Source organism: Borostomias antarcticus (genome assembly GCF_949987555.1).
Source record: "Borostomias antarcticus genome assembly, chromosome: 6".
NCBI lineage: Eukaryota > Metazoa > Chordata > Actinopteri > Stomiiformes > Stomiidae > Borostomias > Borostomias antarcticus.
In genome coordinates, this window is record NC_140239.1 from 10,627,121 (window position 1) to 10,652,263 (window position 25,143).

The 25,143-nt window shown below is 44.1% G+C and overlaps 1 protein-coding gene across 1 annotated transcript in view; it reads right to left on the bottom strand.

Moving 5' to 3' along the window:
* The window catches only part of ksr2 (kinase suppressor of ras 2), a gene marked incomplete at both ends in the record, with an annotated part of 132,504 nt that overhangs the window by 13,380 nt on the left and 93,981 nt on the right, over positions 1 to 25,143 (bottom strand). Inside the window, 8 exons of the mRNA XM_084439544.1 lie at positions 5,045 to 5,412; positions 6,330 to 6,378; positions 8,556 to 8,622; positions 9,111 to 9,152; positions 9,566 to 9,734; positions 12,489 to 12,595; positions 13,819 to 13,904; positions 22,555 to 22,638. Coding sequence (XP_084295670.1) covers positions 5,045 to 5,412; positions 6,330 to 6,378; positions 8,556 to 8,622; positions 9,111 to 9,152; positions 9,566 to 9,734; positions 12,489 to 12,595; positions 13,819 to 13,904; positions 22,555 to 22,638 — 972 coding nt within the window. The remainder of the gene's footprint in view (positions 1 to 5,044; positions 5,413 to 6,329; positions 6,379 to 8,555; positions 8,623 to 9,110; positions 9,153 to 9,565; positions 9,735 to 12,488; positions 12,596 to 13,818; positions 13,905 to 22,554; positions 22,639 to 25,143) is intronic.

Genomic DNA, 25,143 nt, shown 5'->3' on the forward strand with positions numbered 1-25,143 from the left:
GGTGACATTTGCTTTGAAGTGCATCAGCACTGAGAGGTCCAGTTCTAGCACAGGAGAAGCTCACACACCATTTTCATGTGCATACTGAATCAAGAATCACACTTTCAATCCCTGCAGTATAATGATTAGCATCTATCATTAGCACAATTGGGAGCTCTACCATGATTAGCAGCTAGCCTAACATGATTAGCATCTTTCATTAGCATGATTAGCAGCTAGCCTAGAATGCTACACATACACAAGGTATCTTTGAAGTGTGTCTTTAGTAGAGCTACACATGGTGTGACTTCCTTTCAGGTCCTTTCACATAATGCAGTCATTTATTTGGAAAAATAAATCTTAAAATATAACTCCATTTCCTGCTCCCTGGAGGTGATCCTGAGGGCGGAGGACATTTAAGGACATTTTAAATCTTTTAAAACATGAATAATGTATCAATATCTGCGTTTACATAGACAGTTTAATTCTGTTTTCATTCGGAATGAAAGCCCAATCCTATTAAAAGTGATCATGTAAACACCTAAATCGGAATGAAAATGGCCAATGCGATTGAAAATCGAATCCAATGTAAGGGGCTGGTGTAGTCCGATTCTCAATCCGATTTAAATAATTTTTCATACATGTATACGCTTAATTGTATTGAAATTCATTCCGGTCTTTCTGTGCAAACTCGTTTCCTTGCCCTTCTGGCGCGATTACGTACATAGCGCGCGAGAAGATGGATCTGTGCCTTGTTCAATGCACCTTATATCAATTTGTCAAAAATGTTATTTTTTATGTATAATGTGTGCATACGACTTTGATGCAATTACACTTCTGTAGTTATATTTTCTACAATAAATGGAAAGAAAAGAATGTGTTGTTGCTCTGAGTGTTTACCTCAGGGATGTGATGCCCCCGAGATGAGTGGTAAATGACCTGCTACCGTTAGCAGGTCCCGTCACAATCCCTTCTCCTCCTCAACAGACGAAGGGTAAGCAGTTAAAGGTTTCGGTTGTACTGCTGCTTCACTAGCAGAAGCAAAATTAGTATGAAAAAGGTGGCACTAATAATGTGGTCAACCATCTTGCTGCTATCTGGAACGAGGACTACAGTGTTTTCTATCGGTAAACGTAAACCCCTGTCCAATCAGAAGCCTTCCCAGCCCCAAACCTTACGCGGACCTGAATAAATGCGATTAAAAGTGTCTCCCATGTAAACCCTCACTCAGAATGACTATTTCCCATGTAAACACAAATGAAACCCAAATGAAAAGCCATAATGTAACCGCAGCCAATGAATGTATTTATTTTTGTAACAAATATTTTGTATATGTATATCTACTATTCCGTTGTCTTGTTCTGTATATTTTCCTTGTGCTTAAATATGATATAGAGGTGATTTCTATATAGACGAATCATTTAAAACAAACAAAACAAAAAACATCCACAGAGCTTTTAAAAAGGTGTGGAACACAAATATAGCTTTTTCTCCCACAAAAAAAGATTGATTATGAATTCATTAAAAACATTTTGACAGGGCCTAAATCAATGTTGTGTTTATCTGTCTGAGATGTTTGAGGTTTGGTTCCCACCTCTTAACAAGGCTCGTGAGCCGATAGTATTACGACGTTGGTACCACATGGCATCTCTGTCCCAAGCGATCAGGAGTCCCAACACTCTTGGCTCACGGACCTTGTTAGTTGTTTTTTTTATGATTATTCTACATAAAAATGTTGTCTCTAGCTCTTTAAAAAAAAGTATGTATGCATCAATATGAAGGGCTGGAAAATCTATATAGAAAAAAAAAAGCGATAGCTGTGCTGATTTTTTTGCACAGTCCTAATCTATAATAACATTTCCACATAGTCTTCACCCTTGTGGATTAATTAGCCGAAGCTTGTTTGGGATGTGGACTGGGGAGCTTTGGTGTGGGAGGGGAGGTACAGGGTGGCTTCAGTCCCACCCTCTGCTGCGTGAGAGCCTGTTGATATCAGCCTCTCTGGGGTTCGCTAACGGGCCCATCGTTTGACCTACCAACCACAGATTAGCAAGTTTGCTACGATGTTTGCAAGGATTCTAAATTCATGTCAGAAGTCAGACTTATTGAATTACCATAGCTCAAGGGTTAAGCACAAAGTCCAGATGATGGCCCGGATTCATTGTTCAGTTGTCAGTAACAAGAAAGGAGGAGACTTGTTTTTCAAGTTCAGGTTTTCTTTCAACTGTCTGTTGTCTCTGGCGCTTCAAGGCTAGCAAGGCTGGGGTGCGAGCTTCTACAACAACATACAATTACAGAGTACACAGCATTCTTTCTCTAGCCAAGGTATGAGAGGCCCATTCTGTGGCCTAAATAACAGACCGTGTTAAAGAGATTTTACCAAGGTCTAGTTATGTCAAAAGGATTCAAATAATATTAACACAGAATTTTCCATGTAATGGAAGGCCACCGAACGGACCTCTCATACCTTGGCTAGAGAAAGAATGCTGTGTACTCTGTAATCTTATGTTTTTGTAGAAGTAACTTTCTCTGCTCGCACCCCAGCCTTGCCAGTCTCTCTGTTGACAAAACAGGAATCCAGCTGGACTGGGGGGTGGGAGGCGAGGGCTAGGAATCGGCCCAGACACCAAGGTTGTTTTTGACTGTATAAATGTTGACTGTAACCGCAGATCTCGGCCGCCATATCTCATATAGCAGACTGCTGTGTGCATGAAGCAACTGAGGTTTGGCGGTCCCCTTCTCCAGACGGGTTATTGGGGGTGTTTGTATGTATTGTATGTGGCTACTGTGCTGCTTGCCTGCTTGTGTGTAATACACCTTGTTAAACTTATACTGTTGGCATTCACTCTCTCCTGAACAATACTCTGTGACAGAAATTTCCACAACACTTCAGAACTGATTTTCTGCCAAGCCCCCCCCACCTCCTGGAGTTTTCCCTTTGAACATTATTCTGGCTCCTCTATACTTCTTCATCATCAGATGAGGCTTTTGAAGAGTTATGCTAACAACTAAGTTCCAAAGAGACACCTGGGGGAAGGGAAATTAAAGGGAACAATTCCTCTTGTATCTAAAAATGATTTTATTAAGAAAGTTCACATAATACCTGTATGTAAGAATGACTGGATATGCTACTGATGCAGGTACTGTAAGTCTAACATTAACGTTTTCCTCCCGATTATTGTGTGCATTTTATTCAGCTATTCAGCTATGTTTCAAACAATAGTTTATGACAATAAGCCCCAGGTTCCAAAACAGGTCCAGCACCCCACAGACAATTCCATGGCTGCCAAGCTGAAATAAAAAGGGTTTCAGCACTAAGAGCTACATTTAGAGGGATTCTCAACCCATCCATGAAGCCCACTGCAAGCATGAGCACCAATCTCTGGATAACAACACGCACTCTGTGGTGGATGAGCACACTTCAGGGTTAGCTCAGCCCTGCAAGCTTCAAATCAGCCAGCGACAGAGCCCACTCAGGACACACACACACACACACACACACACACACACACACACACACACACACACACACACACACACACACACACACACACACACACAGAGAAGAAGAAGAAGAGGAAGGAGCACAGAACCCTGGCAGACTCTTCCATCCTCCAGTCCTCCAGTCAAGTCTTTCGCTTCACTGACACCTCTCACTCTGACCTCACACCACCCTCACCCTGACCTCACACAACCCTCACTCTGACCTCACACCACCCTCACCCTGACCTCACACCACCCTCACACTGACCTCACACCACCCTCACCCTGACCTCACACCACCCTCACACTGACCTCACACCACCCTCACCCTGACCTCACACCACCCTCACTCTGACCTCACACCACCCTCACCCTGACCTCACACCACCCTCACCCTGACCTCACACCACCCTCACCCTGACCTCACTCCATCCCTGAGCCCGATTGCAGTGTCCCAGAAAGGAAGACAGCTGTATGTGATCTATAATGGATCCACAAGACTGAACCAGTGTTGGAGAACAACTCAGACACAAGTCCCAGGGGTGACAGAGGCTGGGTCACTACGATCCACCTAACCCCATCATTGCTGGGGGCAGGGGGGGTCGGGGGTGACTGGATCGAATAATGCGAGAAGTCAGGTTACAGGTGGCTGTGCCTTCATTTGACTTTCTTTATTTTTTTTTTATTTTTTTGCATTTCGTTTTATATGACCTTTTATGTGTTGCACTTTGTCTTAATGCTTTTAATGTCTCATGTAAAGTACTTTGAATTGCCTTGTTACTGAAATGTGCTATACAAATAAACTTGCCTTGCCTTGCCTTCATGGAGTCAGTGTTAAAGGTTACCGAGATTTCCATCTCTAAGTGAAAGGGTACATTTTAAGAAGCATGCCAGGGAGAATTTCCAACCTTTACAGCCATGATTGAGACAATAATGATACCCATGAGAGTAATGCAGCACTTTCTTGACGCAAACATGGATGAACCCCAACCCTGTCTAGCCCCACCACTGGGTCTGTCCAGGTTTGAGGCCATCATCACAGTTTCGCAATACCAGACATTTGGGTCCTCTGCTTTGGATTGGTTCAAGCCTGAACAAAGCTACGCCCTCAAGACTTTGGATTGGTTCAAACCTGAACAAAGATACGCCCTCAAGACTTTGGATTGGTTCAAACCTGAACAAAGCTACGCCCTCAAGACTTCGGATTGGTTCAAACCTGAACAAAGCTACGCCCTCAAGACTTCAGATTGGTTCAAACCTGAACAAAGCTACGCCCTCAAGACTTTGGATTTGTTCTGCAATGCAGGCGTTGTTGTTTTTTCTTATTCACTTGGATTGGTTCTGCAATGCAGCTCTGGTAAAAAAAACTCTTTAACTGTTTCCACCCACTTTAAGCGATGAAATCTGAAAGTCCTTAGTCTCTAGTGAGACTGACTTGTGAGTCTAATCATCACAGGTGAGGGGTTGGGGTTAGGGGTTAGGGTTTACCAGGTGATGATGGCCAGGTAAGGGGTTAGGTTTGGGGGTTAGGGTTTACCTGTAATGGCCAGGTGAGGGGTTAGGGGTTAGCGTTAGGGTTTACCTGGTGATGATGGCCAGGTGCGGGGGGCTCATGCACGCGCCCATGAAGAGCACCACGTTCTCGTGGCGTGTGTTGCGGTACGCCATCACCTCCCTCTTGAAGGCCTTCAGCTGGTCCTCGTTGTCCCGCTCAATGTCGATGAGCCGGACGGCCACCTCGCCGTGCCAGCGCCCATGGAACACCTGTCCGAAGCGGCCCTTGCCGATGAGCTCCCCCATCTCCAGCTGCTCGAAGGGGATGTCCCACTCCTGCAGGAACATGCTGGTCTGGCTGGCCTTGCGCGGGAAGCTTCGGGCCGACAGAAGTGACAGGTTCAGCTCCTCGAACTCGTCGCCCGAGTCCTCCGCCTCGCCGACGCCCTCCTCGTTCTGGAAAACAGGAGTTTCGTTCGAAACTTTATTGATTGTCCAAAATCTCAGGGTGGCATGCTACGAAATTGCGGCACGTGGCGCAGATCTGGGGGCGGTGCTGTGCGGGGGTGGGGGGGAATACTGTACATAAGGGCTAACGTATGGCCAGCCGGTCATTATCGAAGATTAAGAGCCCGACAGTACGTTCGGAACCCTGAGGTGAAACTGAGATGAATGGCTCTTCTGCTCTTAGTGCCACTAGCCTTCCTTAGAAATATAGGATGGGGTATGAAACACCCGCCTCTCCCTTATGCAATTATAAAGAAAATATATTCCCCTATATATTAACTGTCAATATATTAAAGTATGTTAACTATATGGAGGAAATATACAGAATAATATATATATATTTATATATAATATATTGAATAATATATAAGGAATTGCCGCTTTTCAAATAGTGCAGTATATTGGAAAAAAATAACCACTAGTTTCCTATAATATATGGAAATGTATTGTTTGATTGAACAGTCGATTGACTGTTTGTTTCATAAGGGCTGGAGCTAGCGACCGAGTTCATTCCCAGCCAGAACCCTATCCCTCACCCTAGCCCCTGAGTATATCCTGTACCTGTATCCGGTATATACAAATAATACAGATTCTTGCTGGGTCCTTGCTGTTTTATTGGACCTAATGGCCCACAGAGTCAATTATCTGCCGAGATGATAACAAAGTAATAAATGTATAAAAGGTCCATATATCCAGGTCAAATATAATTAATCTTAATTAATCTATTAGATGTTATATAAAAATCATGACAGAGTCAATGTTTTTTTGTTTTGTTTTTGCAAAGTGATTGTTGTGGTTGAGGACTGGTGTCTTCAATGGTAACGATTCAATGACAACACAATTCATACTGACAGAGATCAACTTACGTCTGATGTAGGTTCAACTTCGATCTGTAGTAAAGGGTTCCCCTCATGTCTAGAAGAGAAGGACACATGTGACGCCATGACGCCTTCACAGAGAACAGTGTGCTGAGCATTCCATCATGCGGGAACAAGGCCCGTAAGGTCGCCCTGTACGCTGATGACGCGTGTGCTGCGTGAGCCTGTCTCAGCTCTGTCCTCGCATCCAGACTGGAGGACCCGCATTCTGGAGACAGACTCCCATACTCTACAAACCTGTCTGTGTCATCATTAGCACTGGTATGTGACACACACACACACACACACACACACACAAACACACATGCACACACGCACACACACACACACTCTCTCTCTCTCTCTCTCTCTCTCTCTATTTCTCTCTCTCCCCCTCTCTCTTCCATACTGTGTGTGTGGAGCCATGGTGTATGTGTGTGTGTGTGTGTGTGTGTGTGTGTGTGTGTGTGTGTGGGTGTATGTGTGGAGCCCTGGTGTGTGTGTGGCACCCTGGTGTGTGTGTGTGTGTAGCCCTGGTGTGTGTGTGTGGAGCCCTGGTGTGTGTGTGTGTGGAGCCCTGGTGTGTGTGTGTGTGGAGCCCTGGTGTGTGTGTGTGTGGAGCCCTGGTGTGTGGGTGTGTGGGGTGGCAGGTGACTGGTGAGGAGGATGGCCCATGGCAGGTGCGTCCTAATGACACTCTCCAGGCAGGTGGTGCTGGGGTTCAGGCTGGACCTCATTAACACAGTGGAGACGCTGCTGTAAAGGGGGGGGGGGGGGGCAGGGGGGGGGCATGGATACATGCAGCAAAAGATGACTGCATGGCTCTAATTAAATCATGAGAATGTGCGTTTCATAGCTGCACTAATGTATTCACATTTGACAAGAGGCAGAGTGAGAGAGAGAGAGAGTGAGAGAGAGAAGACAGAGAAAGAGAGGGAGAAAGAGAGAGGAGGGAGAAAGAGAGAGAGAAAGAGAGAGAAAGAAAGAGAGAGGAAGGAGAAAGAGAGAGAGAAAGGAGAAAGAGAGAGAGGAAGGAGAAAGAGAGAGAGAAAGAGAGGAAGGAGAAAGAGAGAGAGGAAGGAGAAAGAGAGGGAGAAAGAGAGAGGAGGGAGAGAGAGAGAGAAAGAGAGAGAGCGAGGAGGGAGAAAGAGAAAGCATTGCCCAGAAAGAGAGGGAGTGCTGGAAAGGAAGACTGATTTGTCATGTATAAAGAAACCTGCCATTATTATCCTACAGATTATTCAGTTGCAAATATCTCCTAAATAATAAATGATTCCTTCAAATTTGGTGATGGATTGAGATTGTTATCCAGATAACAGACAAGTCCAAAGGCATCTCATCACCCCGTGCCCTCATCCTCGTTTTACACAGCAACACGTTTTCAAAACTCAACTGAAATTCAGTTGGCATCTGTAAGTGTAGCGTAAAGGCAAGGCCATGTTAGCATTAGCCCCTTAGTGTTTGTCTTGTCTGCTCTTACTCTGAAATTGTCCCCCAGATATCTTTGCTCCAATAACTTTGAGATCCCCTTTAACTAATAGCGTGGCAGAAATGCATGGCTCTGGCTGAAATCATCTGTTTTGGTGGTTGGACAACAAAGCGGAAACATCTCCCTGTCACTCTACACAGCGGATCTGGCATATTACTGGAAAAACAACATTTTCAGGTCATTTGCTAACCCAGATCACTGGCTGGAGACAGTAGGATTCAGAGGTTTTGTGAATAGTAGATTTAACCTCCCCTGGACAGACTAAGTCCAGACGAAGTGCTCCTAAAACCCATTTCCAACCAGCCCGTCAGAGTCTGAGATGCTGCCACATTGTTTATACCCATCAGATGTTCTCAGATCTCCACAAGCGCATCACTGTAAGACGTGTCGTATGACTTTACTTTAGAAAAGCGAGGAAACCCGTTGCCTTAAATAGAATTAAGTAAAGGAACTTGTTTTTGTGAGAAGAATTTTCTCAGGAACACAGATAGTCCAGGAAACAAATTTGAAATGTGTTTAAGAACAAAAAGTAGAACAAACTCAAAATGGGTAATGTCAACAGAGCACCAAAAATGAAGTCAGATGAAGGTATGATTGAACAGAGTCGTTATATTTTGCTGTGATAGAGTTTCGGGGCTCCGTGGTAGATCTGGGCTGATGACTGATACTCCAGACCACAGTACAGTAGACATGTCATGTATGTACAGTAACCCTGGTCCCGACCTCCTGGAGCTGCTACTACTCACCCGGGCTCTGACAGGACAGGGTGCAGGATCACCTGCGGAGCTCTGCTGGGGGCCTCGGGCGCCACGTCTGCGGGGAGGGTCAAAGGTCATCCGGACACACTCGACATGACATCATCATCATCATATTCATATCAAACCGGCTGCGGTGTAATAGCGCGTGATGCTACTGTTAACAGGTCCATACAGGCGTTTGCGTGACCAGGAACTTTTGAAAATGGTCTTCGGGCTGCCATGACCGGCCCGGTAAAATGCACTGGATCTGTTCTCTCCAGTTCACACCAAACATCTATAACTGAAAAGCCCTTCTCTGTATGGGTGTGTTCTGGTTTCCCCAATCCCCTGTGTGACGGTAACAACAGGTCCAGTATCAGTGAGAACCCCTTATCTGTATTTTCTGACATCTCAACCCCCCCCCACCGCCTTCCCCATAGATTTTGAGAGACCACACAGCAGGCCATGGTGAGGAGACGAATCATCACAACATCAAAAGAGTCCTCCTCCTTCATGCTGCTGTGCATTGTGGGTAGGGGTAATGATCAATTAGGATGCACTCACCAGGAAAGATGAACTGCTGCTTGTATTTGAAGTAGCTGGAGGCTGGAGGGAAACAGAGGCGGAGTGAGGGGGGTCAAAGTGCCTGTGCTCCTCTGATCCTCTCTGATTGGCTGTTAGCAGAGCGCTCAGGGTTGAGGGTGTGTTGGAATTAAATGGATTAAAGTGTTTTTCTTTTTATGTCTTCATTGAAACAGGTGTGTGAAGTATTCTCATGTCAATTAAGTTAATGGTCATAGCAATCAAACTTGGTGCACTTATTAATAAAGGATCATTGAACAAACAATATTCTAAATACAATTTAAGACATGATTAATTTATTGTAAAATATGTTTTGTTTGTTCTTGCTTTGTGTTTCTCTGCTACTTCCTCATCAATCTGCCATCCCACGTTTGATAGTTCAAGTACACATCTTGAAAAAATAACTAAAAGAGTGACCATCCAATCCTATACTGTACCTGTCAAGTTGAACTGTTTCTGTTGCCGGGCAGACTGTGGAGAGGGGTGTAGGGGTGAAGGGGGCGTGGCGCTGGTGGGGAGGGGCGGGGCCGGGGACGAGGGCGTAGAGGAGGTGGTGGAGGACGGGTTGCTGCTGGAGTCGGGCTGGTAAGGGACGGGGATGTGATCCTGTGGAGAGAGAGAGAGAGATGATGTCATCATTCAGCGACAGGGTCAATACATCCATGGGTCAGCATGAGTCTAAGGCGTGGCTGGCTGACACCTCCAAACTGGGTCCTGAACGAAAAAAAGGTTCTGCTTGTTTACATGACAAAATCAACAGTTGTGTTTGGTAATGCGTAAACTGTTGATTGATTTTTTCGTTATGTTGCATCCAGTGGTACACAAATATAACCTCACAAGACTACATATTACTAACACATCCAGTGGTACACTAATATAACCTCACAAGACTACATATTACTAACACATCCAGTGGTACAGTAATATAACCTCACAAGACTACATATTTACTAACACATCCAGTGGTACAGTAATATAACCTCACAAGACTACATATTTACTAACATTCAGTGGTACAGTAATATAATCACTAATATAATCAGACTACATATTTACTGACACAGGAGGGGCACATGTCTGCTCCAGCATGAAGCTGTTGCCAAGGTAGCACATGAGAGGCGTTGATCATAGATATTCTCATCCTCCGTTAACAACAAATATTGAATCAGGCGAAGGAAAACTGACAAATAACCTGCTGAATCAGACTTGGTAGAGAGACTGTACCAGTCACAAGTGACTGAAATCATATTCATTTCAGTTTTGAAGTCTAGAGATGTTTGTGTACAATCTTGTTTTTTGTTTTTCTAAGGTGCCTCGCATCACTAGTGAATAAGAGAGCTGGCAGCTCTTTCTCCCTGTGAGTCATTCACTCACACACACACACACACACACACGCACACACACACGCACACACACACACACGCACACACACGCACACACACGCACACACACGCACACACACACACACACACACACACACTCACACACACACCCAGGCTCAGCTCCGTTGGTATGTGTTCCTTGGTAACCTCAGTAGCAGCAGTCGTGTGGTGTGTGGCTCTCATTAGTGACTGCTGCTGAGGGCAGTGAGAGACACGCTCGGCTACGAGAACTTTCATCTTTCTTATTGAGCAGGATCTAATACACGTATTTGCGTTACGTGCTGTGTAATTACACCCTTACTAAGTTAATTTTCTACCCCTCGCTGGATGTTCCCCTCGGTGTGGGGCTGCTGAGAGGTTCGATCGGCAACGAAGGAGCCCTGATGTTTGAATGATAAACACAAACCTACACACATCCACGGACAGCAGGGCACACACTAACGACCCCACTGTTTACCGACGTTTTAGGCACGCATACTGAAACCCACCCACCCTGCAAAAAGTCATATCTGTGGTCTTTCAGTAGTAAATCTGTCTCTTCCTGCCCCTAGTGGCTCAACACTGACTTTTTTTTTTTTTTTTTTTGTCATTTGAAGGTGTTGGGCAAAGGCTGAAACTGGGGTTGATAATGTACTGCAATGCTCAGTTTGGCCAGCTGTTAGGAATGGTGAGCGTCTCTGCCTGTGGTGATCCTCACCTTATCACCGCTCATAGACAAACTAAAGAACTCACTGCTAAACACTCAACAGTGTTTTTTCTGGGAATGTAAAAGCAAACAATGTTAAGGGTGATTAAAAGAAAAAAAAATTCCAGGCACACATGTAGGATTTTTCAAGTTAAAAAGCCTTTATTAATGCCATGGGCTAAATCATGTTTAAAAACCACCAACGTATATCGGCCATCAACGCGCCGTCATCAGTGTGTCAAACAGGACACAAACAGGCGTCAATCAAGGCCTGTTGGAGAGCGTTATACATTGGTGTTTTTTAAACATGATCCTACATGCATGCCTGGATATCCACTATTTTTACTACAAGATTCATCCATCTTCCTAAGCACCTTTTTAGATTTTCACTCTACACACCAGATGCGCTGAACTATCGTTGTTTGAATGTTAAGCATGATGTTGACTGAGATGATCTTGAACTATCGTTGTTTGAATGTTAAGCATGATGTTGACTGAGATGATCCTGAACTATCGTTGTGTGAATGTTAAGCATGATGTTGACTGAGATGATCTTGAACTATCGTTGTTTGAATGTTAAGCATGATGTTGACTGAGATGATCCTGAACTATCGTTGTTTGAATGTTACAGTAAGTATGATGTTGACTGAGATGATCCTGAACTATCGTTGTTTGAATGTTACAGTAAGTATGATGTTGACTGAGATGACCCTGTCTCTCAAGGGACTGAACATCATCAGGTGGTTCACAATCACAATTTCAACCTTCAAAGCAAAACACAACAACAGCAGGTTGACCAGGCTGGGAAGATGAGCGGCCCATTGAGCAGGGGAGGGAGAGAGGGGCAGAGGCCTCAGTCCTGCTGTACCAGAGAGCAGGGGAGGGAGGGAGGGGCAGAGGCCTCAGTCCTGCTGTACCAGAGAGCAGGGGAGGGAGGGAGGGGCAGAGGCCTCAGTCCTGCTGTACCAGAGAGCAGGGGAGGGAGGGAGGGGCAGAGGCCTCAGTCCTGCTGTACCAGAGAGCAGGGGAGGGAGGGGCAGAGGCCTCAGTCCTGCTGTACCAGAGAGCAGGGGAGGGAGGGGCAGAGGCCTCAGTCCTGCTGTACCAGAGAGCAGGGGAGGGAGGGGCAGAGGCCTCAGTCCTGCTGTACCAGAGAGCAGGGGAGGGAGGGAGGGGCAGAGGCCTCAGTCCTGCTGTACCAGAGAGCAGGGGAGGGAGGGAGGGGCAGAGGCCTCAGTCCTGCTGTACCAGAGAGCAGGGGAGGGAGGGGCAGAGGCCTCAGTCCTGCTGTACCTTGTTGATCTTGTTGGTTTTGGGCAGCGTCTGACTGATGTGCAGGTCAGTGTACCGGAGAGGGTTGTTGATGTCACACGGTACCGATTCAGTCCGTACCAAACGAGCTGGGAGAGACAGAGGCAGACCAGAGAGAGAGAGAGAGAGAGAGGGAAAGAGAGAAGAAAAGAGAGTGGGGGAGAGAGAGAGTGAAAGAGAGAGAAAGAGCAGAAATGCACTCAGAAGTTTCAGGAAATATCCCAAAACTGCATGGGGCTGGAGTTCTTAATTTGAAAAAAAGATTACTTCTTTGGAGATGGTCCATTATGCTATTGTACGTAAAGGGGGAGAAAAATAATATAATATATATATAATATTGTCACTCTTCTCTCAGCACTAATGCTTTATCTACTGGGGGGTTATTCAATTATTTCCTTACCTTGAGTTGTCCCTTGGTGATCTTCAATGTGAGCGCAAAAGACAAAGACACAGAGATGTTAAAAAGCTGGCGCCAGATAACAGATAAAGACGGTTCCCAGGGACATCTGTGAATAGTGACTGCACTTCCCTCATTAACTAGAATTGCTTGCTATTCAATTATGGAATGAAGTGAGAACAAGTGACGTCAATAACCACCCACTGGAAGTGATCACACACAATACACTGTGTTGAGGTGACTGGAGTCAGATCAGGAGTACCGTTGGACTTAAAGGGATATGATCACCCAGCTCCAAATGACCTTTCATAAGGGACCTGATGGGCAGGGTTGGGGTGAGGGGACGAGGGGCTGAACACCCAGCGGTGTCAGGCATGTTCGGGCACTGGTCATTATCTTTGTACACTGTAATCTGATTATTACAGTGTACAAAGGGGAGGGGGGGGCACATCTAAAAGGACACGATTCATCAGGGTGGGGGGCTGGGCCCTGAATAGGTGTGGGTGGGCATATCTCTCGTGGATGGGGGATAAGGGTAAAGGTTCTTTTTTTGGAGGGGGAGGGGGGGGGGGGTAGGGTTGGACCCATGAGCCCTATGAGGGGGAGCACAAAGGCACTGGCACCTCCTACCTCAGTTCCCTGTCCCATGTGTTCTAAGGGTATGTACCTCAGTTCCCTGTCCTGTGTGTTCTAAGGGTATGTACCTCAGTTCCCTGTCCTGTGTGTTCTAAGGGGATATACAAGTGTGGCCTGTGAAGGGTGGGGTGAGGTTAGGCTCCAGGACGGTTCTGGTTTGGGGTGAGGGAGGGGTAGGGGTTAGGCCCACTAGATAGAGGGTTGGGTTGGGGATAGGTGCTAGGGTTACAGTAGATTTTAGGAATAGGGGTTAGGATTGGGTGTAAGGTTAGGGTTTACCTTTCAGGGAGTCTCGTCCCCCTCGTTGTATGATGAGCAGGTGGCAGGGAGGGGCTTCTTTGGTGCATTTGCTGTGGCACTTCAGCCTGGCCAGCAAACAGCAGTGAATTACCACTTACAAGCTGCTCAATCTCTCATCCAAAGTCACATATGGTGTTTTTTAAGTGTTGGGGTTAAGTACCTTTCTCAAGGGCACAACGGTAGGCAATGACTGTCAAGTGGCCTGGACCGGTCTTGAAATGCTCTAACCACTGGGCTACCTGCCGCCCGGATTAACGGATTAACCTATCTACCGCCCAGATTAACATACCTGCCGCAACCTACTGAACATACCGCTACAGATTAAAGGGCAATGCTCGTTTTTGACAACCTGGACCTTATTTACGACATATTATAAGAAGTTTGACTCACCGAGATCACTTTGGCTCATTCTCCGGCTCACATTCTCTGCGCTACGATCGGATTGTTGCTGACGAATGACGACGACAATATTCTCGGCACCAACAACGATCGTAGCGCAGAGAATGTGAGCCGGAGAATAGCCAGTCTGCGCGCTGGCCTGTGCGCATGCGTCCTGGAGCAAGTGGGGAAAGGCGTGTAAAGATCATATTACAGAGGCTAAAGACCCCGTATTTGAAAACCACAACAATGGCTCGCGTCGAGGAATCTCAACTGTCGATTCATTCAATCTGATTGATGAAAACAACCGTTTAGCGGCCGAAAATAGATTTTGAGAAACTGCATTCTCGGTGCCCCGATCGCCGTCATTACATGGATATACTGGCTCGCGCTGGATTTTTAATTTCTTCTACCGGCCTCCGAACTACACCAAAGTGATCTCGGTGAGTCAAACTTCTTATAATATGTCGTAAATAAGGTCCAGGTTGTCAAAAACGAGCATTGCCCTTTAACCTACCTACCATCCCAGATCAACCTACCTACCGCTACAGATTAACCCACCTACCGCTACAGATTAACCCACCTACCGCTACAGATTAACCTACCTACCGCTACAGATGAACCTACCTACCATCCCAGATCAACCTACCTACCGCTACAGATTAACCCACCTACCGCTACAGATTGCCCTACCTACCGCTACAGATTAACCTACCTACCATCCCAGATAAACTCACCTACCGCTACAGATAAACCTACCTACCGCTACAGATTAACCTACCTACCGCTACAGATTAACCTACCTACCACTACAGATTAACCTACCTACCGCTACAGATTAACCCATGTGAATGAATTTCAAGTCTCAACATTGTGTTCCGTTTATCCCCCTGGACTGTAATTCTAAACCTTGTAGTTCGTTCTCATAGATCAGTCTGTCAGAACTACAAATCCCTCCCTGTGTGACATCACTTCCCTGCCTTCCCCCTGAAACTGTCACTTCCTCTTCTCCTGTATAAACCCCCGACCCCTCCTCCTCAGCCTCACTCTTGCCTGGAATCACTTCCGGTGCGAGGGTCCGCTTCTGCAGAATCGTAACATAGAATAAACTATTGACTTTGTTTAAAACCAGCTTGATCGACCACTCAGCGTGTTCATTGACAATCTAACTAAAATAAGGATAAAAATCCTGTACAATATGGCGACGGTAATGCTCTAAAAGGGAACGACTGCTGGACTTCGTGTGTGTTTTGGGCTGCATTCACGGACGCGTGTCGTCCTTTTCTCAAAGGACGGGGGGAATTCAATCTCGGGGACGCGTCTAGTTGGTGCGGTTTTCCCCCGAGACCCGAGGCAGCCTGGAATTTGCTGGAGTCTGGTACGTTGTTTTGAACCTAGTTAAGAGTGGTCCTTTTGTTTGTTCAGCTGTGTGAAAACTTAGACAATAGTGTTTATTCGAGCCGGTGTCGCGCACACGTGTCCTAGGTAGAAAGCCGGTTGTTGAACCGCATGTTCGCTTAAAGGCCAATATACCAGGGTTGGTCTTGTAAGTGTGCATTTCTGAGAACGGGTGTGTTTAGTACTACACGACGTCTCACTTTCGGAAAGCCTACTGTTTTGATTGTTTTTGGGATCCGCGTTGTGGAGGTTGCTGCGGCGCGAGAGAGCTTTTATCTTGGGCTCATTATTTTTGTTTATTTCTGCTTACTCTTGTTGTGAAGGAGCACGACAGGAAGGTGGCTGTTTCAATTCGAAAGATTATTTGGAATCCCCGGGGGGGTTAGCTAGGTAGTCGTACCTACGACGTAATCCTTATTGTTTTGTTTGTAGACTTGGATGTCTGGTTGTGCTGCGTTTTGTGTTTCATGTGAAGCTGAGGCTTCTTCAATGTTTGGTCCATTGTATGTTTGAGTCTACGCCAAGGTAGATCTGTTTTTGTTTTGGGATTTGAGGTCCTGTTAAACTGTTGAAACCCATGGTTATGCTGGGTGTTTTGGGGTTATGCTGGGTTTTGTTTGTGTACAGTTGTGATTGATTTTCGTGCTAGCTGCGTTCTAGCTAGGCTACTGTTTTTGTTCTGCTCAAACTAGCTACAAACTAGTTATCTTCTCTGTTCTATTGTATTCAATGTGCTAGCTGCCTCATCCACATGTTGATTAGCCCACGTGATTAGCTAACTCTGTGCACACGTGGTTAGACTTCCTGCGTGGCTGCTTGTGTGAAAAAAAAAAAAAGAGAGACTTCCTGTTCCCTCTTCTCTTCTCGAGGGTCGACCATTTTGGCTTCTGATGGCTGCCATCTTGGGAAAAAAATATATAACAGGATAAAAAAAAAAAAACAAGTATCTCTCAGCACAGCAGTAATTTGGTTGACTAAACGTGTTTAGTTTTTTTTCTGTAACTTTTTAATTACATTGTTGGTTCTAATATTTTCTTTTAAAATGGGAGTTATTTTTTGTACAACAAAGCGTGTGTGTGAGAATAGTGAAGGGACAGAAAGTCCCTGTTCTGACCTCTTATCCAAACAAGAGGTTTGTTGTTTCAGGTCATGTCCCTTGTTAAGCAGATGTAAACTATTTCAACCAAACCCCCCCAATACTGGCCCCTTCCTTATGTCACCTATCCAAACAGGAGTTTTGTTGGTTCAGGCCACGTCCGTTCCTGTCCTACCAAATGTTATCTCAACGCCTGATACCTCTCAGATAACACCTTTACCCCAAATAGGGATGCCTGAAATAACGGCCCCCACACCTCCCTCTGGTTCCTCTTTCATTGACCAACAAATTGCTTTTCCTATTTTATGCCCTCCTGCTGTGTCTCAAATTGGTCTCTCTGTGACCCAATGTCACCATTTTGACCCTTCAGTGTCTCTGCCCCATCCCTTTGTTTCTGCTTATAGCTCACAAGCTGACCGTACAGTTTCTGCTGATTCTTTTGAACATCTGGCTAATGAGTTTGGTAAACTATGCTTGCCAATAATCCGTCTGCTAAGTGAACAATGTGAAGCTGAGATAAGAAGGGACTCTGTGAGACGAGCTGCACAGTGTAGGTATTTCAACAATACCGCTCGCATTAAGCAACTACCGATGGGAGAGAAAAAACAAGATGGAGGCTATAGAGATAATCAGAGATATTCACAACAAAACAGCAGGGTTAACAAATCTGATCAGCGCTGTTATTTTTGCAACCGCAAAGGACATTTACAGAGGACATGTAGACTATATGCTAAATTTCAAAAGTCTTCTGTTAATACTCCAAAGTGAAAAAAGTCATATTTGCCAATATCTTAGTCTGATACATATTGTCTGACGACCCAATTTTGAGAATTTTGTTTTGTTTAAGATTTCATGTTTTACTGATTTCAGATGCACATTCATTGGTTTTGAGTTTTACAGAGAATTGACGTTCCTGGACTACCGGATAAATGCCAAACCGGTTGGAACCGCAAGTATTTTAATACTTTGAAATGACTGCCACTTAAAGTTGTGTTAGATGATGCTAACTTCAACCTCAATTCACTGTATTGTCATGTTAACTTAATATGCTCAGATACATATTCTTGAAAAAAAAAAAAGAAAAGACATCACTCCAATTTATCAAAACTGCGGTCTATGATTTATTTTGTTATGTTTATGTGCCTCCGGCGCATAATTTCTAAGAATTGGTGTTACCCACAAGAGTGGTGAGAAATTGAAATGTCTTTTATTTTGTCTGTCTTTTATTGTATGTAAACTGCCCATGCAGCTCTGTCTGTGAGTCTGATGGCCCACAGAGACAGCTGAATGGTAAAATAAATGTGTCACGTATTATTTCTGAAGTTTGTTTACAGAGGAGAGACAGGCACGGGACGAGTGATGGAGGCTACTCCAAGACTTGGATACAACCGGAGTAACCAAATTCCCATTTATATGGGCTGACAACTTGGTTCGTGGGGACGCTGGTCAACCGCCTCACCCCCACGTTGCCCAACTGACTGTGGGTAAGAGATAGATATGATCTGGGCTAAATTTAAGAATAGTAACCAAGCGGTTGTCAGACCCAAGGAACCATCACGTCCTAAGAGTGCTCATAACCCTCTGTCCTCAAAATGCAGAAATGTGGTTATTGAACTTGAGCTCAACTTATAACACCCATAGTGTTCTTTTGAGAGCGGTTTAGATAAATGATATTTGTTCATGATTTGAGAACCCCATATGAAGCTATTCATTTATTGTTTTGGTTTGAGTAATGCATTTTTTCCATTTGTTCACCCTGATTTAAGGGAATTTTTGTTTTCACCATTAGAGGGCGCTGTTTTACATAATGTGTTGGTGCTCCCCTTTTTAAATGATTATTTTGAATAACAATTTCTTGTTAGAAACAAGGACTCATGGTTTGAGGATACGAATATGTTGTTTTATTTTAGGAAATGGCCATAGAATTTCTAAGACCTAAATCTAATTGGTGCGTGAGCAGGTTAATTACCTTGGTCACTTACTAATGATAAATAAACAAAGGCTGCTTGGTAATAGACTACTGCAGAGTCTATCCCTGATTTAGCAGACATAACCCTCATTAGACAAAAGCTAGCTCCACTTGACAAGATTACATGGACTGACGAGCCCGACTGGTTTTAAAGATGACTAATGCACTCTGTTTAAGTATTTCTGACTAAAAAGACTTGACTCTGTTAAAAGGACTTGGGTCCTACTTGAAACCAATGGCTGCTACCACTGATGCTGTTTTAGACCTAGTAGCATTGCGAAAGCGATTTTATCCATGTCCTGCATGTTGTGACTATTCATAATTTACATCGCACCTACACACAGCGTGGCTGCTGCTTTAATAAGACTGAACTGTTGACCGTGCATTTCAAAGATGCACTGTTCTTAACTCTGCTTCCTCCTCCAGAAGGCAGAGAGACATGACTCAACATATTGAACGAGATCAATTAAGCCACGCTCAAACCTCAGATATTCTCCTCTCACTCTGATTGTGAATGTGAATGAATGCTCATTTCATAGTTAGCATAACCTATACTGCATCTTCCATGCTTTCATTATGTTTTCAAATTAGCACACTGACCAGATCATGTTTCAAAAAAAAAAAAAAAGAGGGGGAGTAAAGGATGTTATCAAGTTAACTGGTTGTTGCTAATGAAAACGACTAGTAGTAGTGAAGAAGGTAATGAAGAAGTTTGAAACCTCTGATCCTGTGTCCAGTATGGCTGCTAACTCCGCTGCTAAAAGCTGCGGTCCGGTCCTGTTTTGTCTATGGTGTGTCTCTCATCTGTGGATTCACAGGTCTGCCGACCTGAGAGAGCCGACCTGCATCATTTCCAACCAGGCCAATGGGTTGTGAGCAGAGACCTGAAACCAGAGTGCCCGTTGGCTGGGCCCGTACCAGTTCCTGCTGCTAACTCAGACGTAGCAGAGAGGACTTTGCGGGTACACGCCAGCCACTGCAGGCTGGTTCCAAACCAGGACGAGGCCACCCGGCCTGAGAATTCCAACAACCAAGATGCAATATCCTGTGTCACCACCAGGGCGAAAGCTCACTCTCTGGTCTCCTCAGATGAGAAATCAGACAAAGAATAACGCACTACTTTTCCTCATTGCTGTCAGGAGGACAACTCTGACCACCACTTCAGAAAAAATCATGGGCCACCACACTGTGGCTTCCTCTGAGGAGGAGCTATTGAAAGAAGTGACCTTGCCTGTCACCTCCTTCTCAGGATCATTATGGCAACGTGGACAAGCGTTTGTCCTATTTGAATGTTGCACTCCACTTGACTGTTGAGACGAAGATGAATGGAAAATACTACATTCTGCATATATAAGATTTGAAAGCAACAGAGATTTCCAGGTTATACTGTTGAAACTGTGACTGGAGTTTAGTTTAGAGTGGGTATAGAAGTATTGAAAATTCATAATTATAAAGTTGATCTTTGTAGAAGCTGTTCCAGACTATTCTCAGGGGACTGTGTTTAACTGTGTTTAACTGCTATGCACCTAACTACATCAACCAAGTATCAAAATGAAGCCTAACAGAATTGCATCCACAGGGCTGAACTTGAAAAGCGAGTTAAACAATTTGAAGTGACCTCTTCAATACATCACAGCATGTATTAATATTTTCAAATACAACACATAGATTAGGACAAATTAGTGTTTAAGCAGATTTATGAGATGTGGAATTAAGGTTCAGAGAGCCATTCCAAATGGCGTATTTTTGAGCTATAGGGAAATAGCGTATTCAACTTTAAATTGCAACAGTGTCATATGAATGTTATCTTGCTCATGTAATGTCCAGGATTAAGAAGATTGATCACACTCAAATGCAGGGAATTCATCAGCAATCAAACTAGACACCATAGAGCTGTCTCGAATTTTCTATTTAGTTTCAGTATATTATTTCTCTCATGAACGCATGACACATGATCGCACAATACCAAGTAATTTCAGCCTTAGCTACAGAAGTAAATTACATGGAAAAGATGGTGCTACAAAATAGACTTCCCTTAGAGATAATACTGGCTATATCTGCTGTTCGGTTAGTTCAGATCCCAATGCTACATTGAGTTCCATGAAGCAAACGATAAAGGTATTCAGATCTTAGATAATGTTCCTTAATGGAATGCTTTTGCAAGTCCTGGATATTCTCAAATATGTGTGTTTTCAGTTGTATGCATGTTCTTCATCGTTATTATCTTTTAAATATTCTTAAGTGTATGTTTAAATGCTGTTCCAGATATGCCTATGCTGCCTAAATAATGATAGAAAAAGTTAAATTTACTATTAATTCAATTCAAGATCTTGATGTCTGTGCCATTGACATTGACTATTTGGAATATTTTGATACATAATCTGTTGGTTCTAATTTGAATTTAAGGGTTTTCTTCTAAAACAAATAGGGTTTTCCCACTCAGTCATGAATATATGATGTCTTAGATTAATGATCATGGTATCTTTTTACCTTGCTTATGCCAAATTAAGGTGAGGAGTTTTGGTAAGTGATTGCATATGAGAAGAAAATGATCTTGGTGTGTTAAATAACTTGAGTTTGTTAAATCTTTATTATGCTCCACCTGGTGGAGAAATAGATTACTTCCTTTCCATGTGTGTAGAATAGGGTTTTTTTTCCAAAGATGTTGGATTATTTTTATGATAGGCCTATTTTATAATTTGATTTCACATTGTTGATTCTTTCATTTCTATTATAGTTGTGGATATTTAATCCACAAAGTGGGGAATTGTGAATGAATTTCAAGTCTCAACATTGTGTTCCGTTTATCCCCCTGGACTGTAATTCTAAACCTTGTAGTTCGTTCTCATAGATCAGTCTGTCAGAACTACAAATCCCTCCCTGTGTGACATCACTTCCCTGCCTTCCCCCTGAAACTGTCACTTCCTCTTCTCCTGTATAAACCCCCGACCCCTCCTCCTCAGCCTCACTCTTGCCTGGAATCACTTCCGGTGCGAGGGTCCGCTTCTGCAGAATCGTAACATAGAATAAACTATTGACTTTGTTTAAAACCAGCTTGATCGACCACTCAGCGTGTTCATTGACAATCTAACTAAAATAAGGATAAAAATCCTGTACACCCACCTACCGCTACAGATTAACCTACCTACCATCCCAGATCAACCTACCTACCGCTACAGATAAACTCACCTACCGCTACAGATAAACCTACCTACCGCTACAGATTAACCTACCTACCGCTACAGATTAACCTACCTACCATCCCAGATCAACCTACCTACCGCTACAGATTAACCCACCTACCGCTACAGATTAACCTACCTACCATCCCAGATAAACTCACCTACCGCTACAGATTAACCTACCTACCGCTACAGATTAACCTACCTACCGCTACAGATTAACCCACCTACCGCTACAGATTAACCCACCTACCACTAGTAAATCCATGAAACATCACAGAATGTCTGCCACCCAACCACTCCATACCCCAGCTCTCCAACAAGTAGCTGTCACAGTCTACCTAATTATTCCATTTACTTGAAGATTTCACATTTAGTGACTGTGAAATGGACTAATTTACTTATATAACATGTTTGAAACTATTATGGTAATTGCTGCTAATTTTCTGCAGCTTGTTAAAAGTTTCGACTGTGGCGCGTTGCATGACTGTGGTCACAGATGGAATATAAATACAGCACTTACTGGAATGAATCCAAATAAATAAAACCCATCACCGACACAAAATACAGCTGCAGAAAAGTGGCTCTGGATCAAAGTTTCTTTTAAGTAGAGTAATTATATCTTTTTGTCGCAGATGTTTATCGTAGAGCTACCAAACTCAATCACACCACCAGATCCCATTAGGACTTACTTGCAGTTTTTACATTTGAGTCCAAACAGCATTCCCTTCCCACAGACGATGCATGTCTGGGACATCCAGTACTTGGTGGAGAACCTGCAGGCACAGAGAGAGGGGGTGAGAACCTGCAGGCACAGAGAGAGGGGGTGAGAACCTGCAGGCACAGAGAGAGGGGGTGAGAACCTGCAAGCACAGAGAGAGGGGGTGAGAACCTGCAAGCACAGAGAGAGGGGGTGAGGAGCAGAGACCAGCGAGATGCCTCTTTAACTCTGAGGGTCAGGGTGAGTAGGGTGTGCAGGGTGAGTAGGGTGAATTAGGATGATTAGGGTTAGTAGGGTTAGTATGGCTAGTAGGGTTAGTAGGTTTAGTATGGCTAGTAGGGTTAGTATGGCTAGTAGGGTTAGTAGAGTTAGTATGGCTAGTAGGGTTAGTATGGCTAGTAGGGTTAGTATGGCTAGTAGGGTTAGTAGGGTTAGTATGGCTAGTAGGGTTAGTATGGCTAGTAGGGTTAGTATGGCTAGTTGGGTTAGTATGGCTAGTAGGGTTAGAAGGGTTAGTATGGCTAGTAGGGTTAGTAGGGTTAGTATGGCTAGTTGGGTTAGTATGGCTAGTAGGGTTAGTAGGGTTAGTATGGCTAGTAGGGTTAGTAGGGTTAGTATGGCTAGTTGGGTTAGTATGGCTAGTAAGGTTAGTAGGGTTAGTATGGCTAGTAGGGTTAGCAGTGGAGGCTCGTCCATTGAGGCAGGGGAGGACAGTCCTCCTCAGTTTTTGGAGAGAAGAGAGGGATTAAAATATAAATACATGAATTTATTTATTCATAATTAATATTATCTCAGTTTTGTTCATAAAGCAGGTTTTCCCTATGGATAAAACACATTATTGAAATTCTAAAGCTTCAACAGTGACATCTATAACATGCAGCTGGAGGACCCATAGATATCTATGTAAGGGAGGCTAGCCTCCCTTAGGGCGGGTTCTTTTCTCTTAAATCAATGTAATGCCTTTTTTCTTGCTAATTTGTCATTGGCCAAAACGCTGAAAAATTACCGCAAGGGAGGACAGTACTCCGGCCCTGTCTGAACAGGATTCAGATATTGATATTCTGTTAGTCCAATCACATTCCAGATTTACCACAGTGAAGGCCGATTGGGTCGGCGTTGATGTCTGTGTTTCTCTTCCCTGTGCCATTGGATACTTTTTGTGTGTTCGTAGCTCCATAATATAATACATCCGAAAGTATTATGGGACATATTATACATCAAACTGTTCGTCTATTTGTCTTGATTCTAGCCATCTAAATATCTAAGCTGACATAAATACTTTTTGAGCTAGAGCCGTCTGAACACGACAGTTCCACTGGCTGGCTATAGCCGGGAACATTAGCTACTAGGTGCACGTCAGGCTACAGCATAGGCAGGCGCGCAGATTGGCTGGAGGCGAAACATCCAAAACATTTCTAGAGACTGGGTCGCAACACTGGATCGGAGAAATCCACAGCCTGGCTCCTGCTTGCGTGAGAATTGATCGCTTTGCTGTGCTTATTCCTCATCCAGTGATGGATGGGTGGATGGAAAACTTTCAACTGAATGTTCATATTGTTCTGATAATTATAGGCTATAGCAACATAAGAGTGGCAGCTTTGACAGCAACCCAAATGAGCTAGTGCTAATCCCATAGCCGTACTACAACCCTACAAGGTACACCGATTGAGACGGTGGAGGAATATAAGTACCTGGGCACTATCATTGACTCCAAACTCACCTGGACTGCCAACACAGTGGCAAGATACACAAAAGCACAACAGAGACTTTATTTTTTAAGGAAGCTACGCAGCTTCAAGGCAGACGTAACAACACTGAGACTTTTCTACCTGACGTTCGTTCAGAGCGTGGTGACCTTCGCCATCCAGTGCTGGGGTGGAAGTCTGTCCATCCAGAACAGAAACATTCTGGACAAGGTTACTAAGACCGGGAGGAAAATCACTGGCTCAGATGTTCAGAGTATCTCTCAGCTCTCTGATCAGTATACCATCAACCTTGCCAGACGAATACTGGACGATCCTTCCCCCTACTCCCCTCTGGACGCAGGTTTAGAATGCCCAAAACAAGGACATAACGAGCCAGCACTTCTTTTGTGCCAAGAAGCATTCAATTGTTGAACAGCTGTTGATGCCTGTGGTGTTGGTGATGGGCGTACATTTTAATGTTTTCTGTATGCTTGATGTGTGCTAAACAAATTCCCCTCTGGGGCAATAAAGGTTTCAATTCAATTCAAATTCAAATTCAATTCATTGCTAGCTAGCCATGAGCGAACTGTTGGATACTGCATTTGCTGTGCAACGTATTCCATTGTCCTGTTGTCAAATCTATTTGCCAACAAACTGTATTTTTCATATATCACCTAACCTCTCCAGCACCTCACCAATAACAATTCTTTTCTCTCTTTAGAGAAGAGTAAAATCCATTACAACAACTATTGCTTACAATGTTTTATTGTTGTTTTGTAATATTTTATCATGAATATGATAAATAAATGCTGCATGTAGTTAAAGAAAGTGTTATTCAGTTTTTCATAATGCTAAAATTGACTGTAAATCCACTT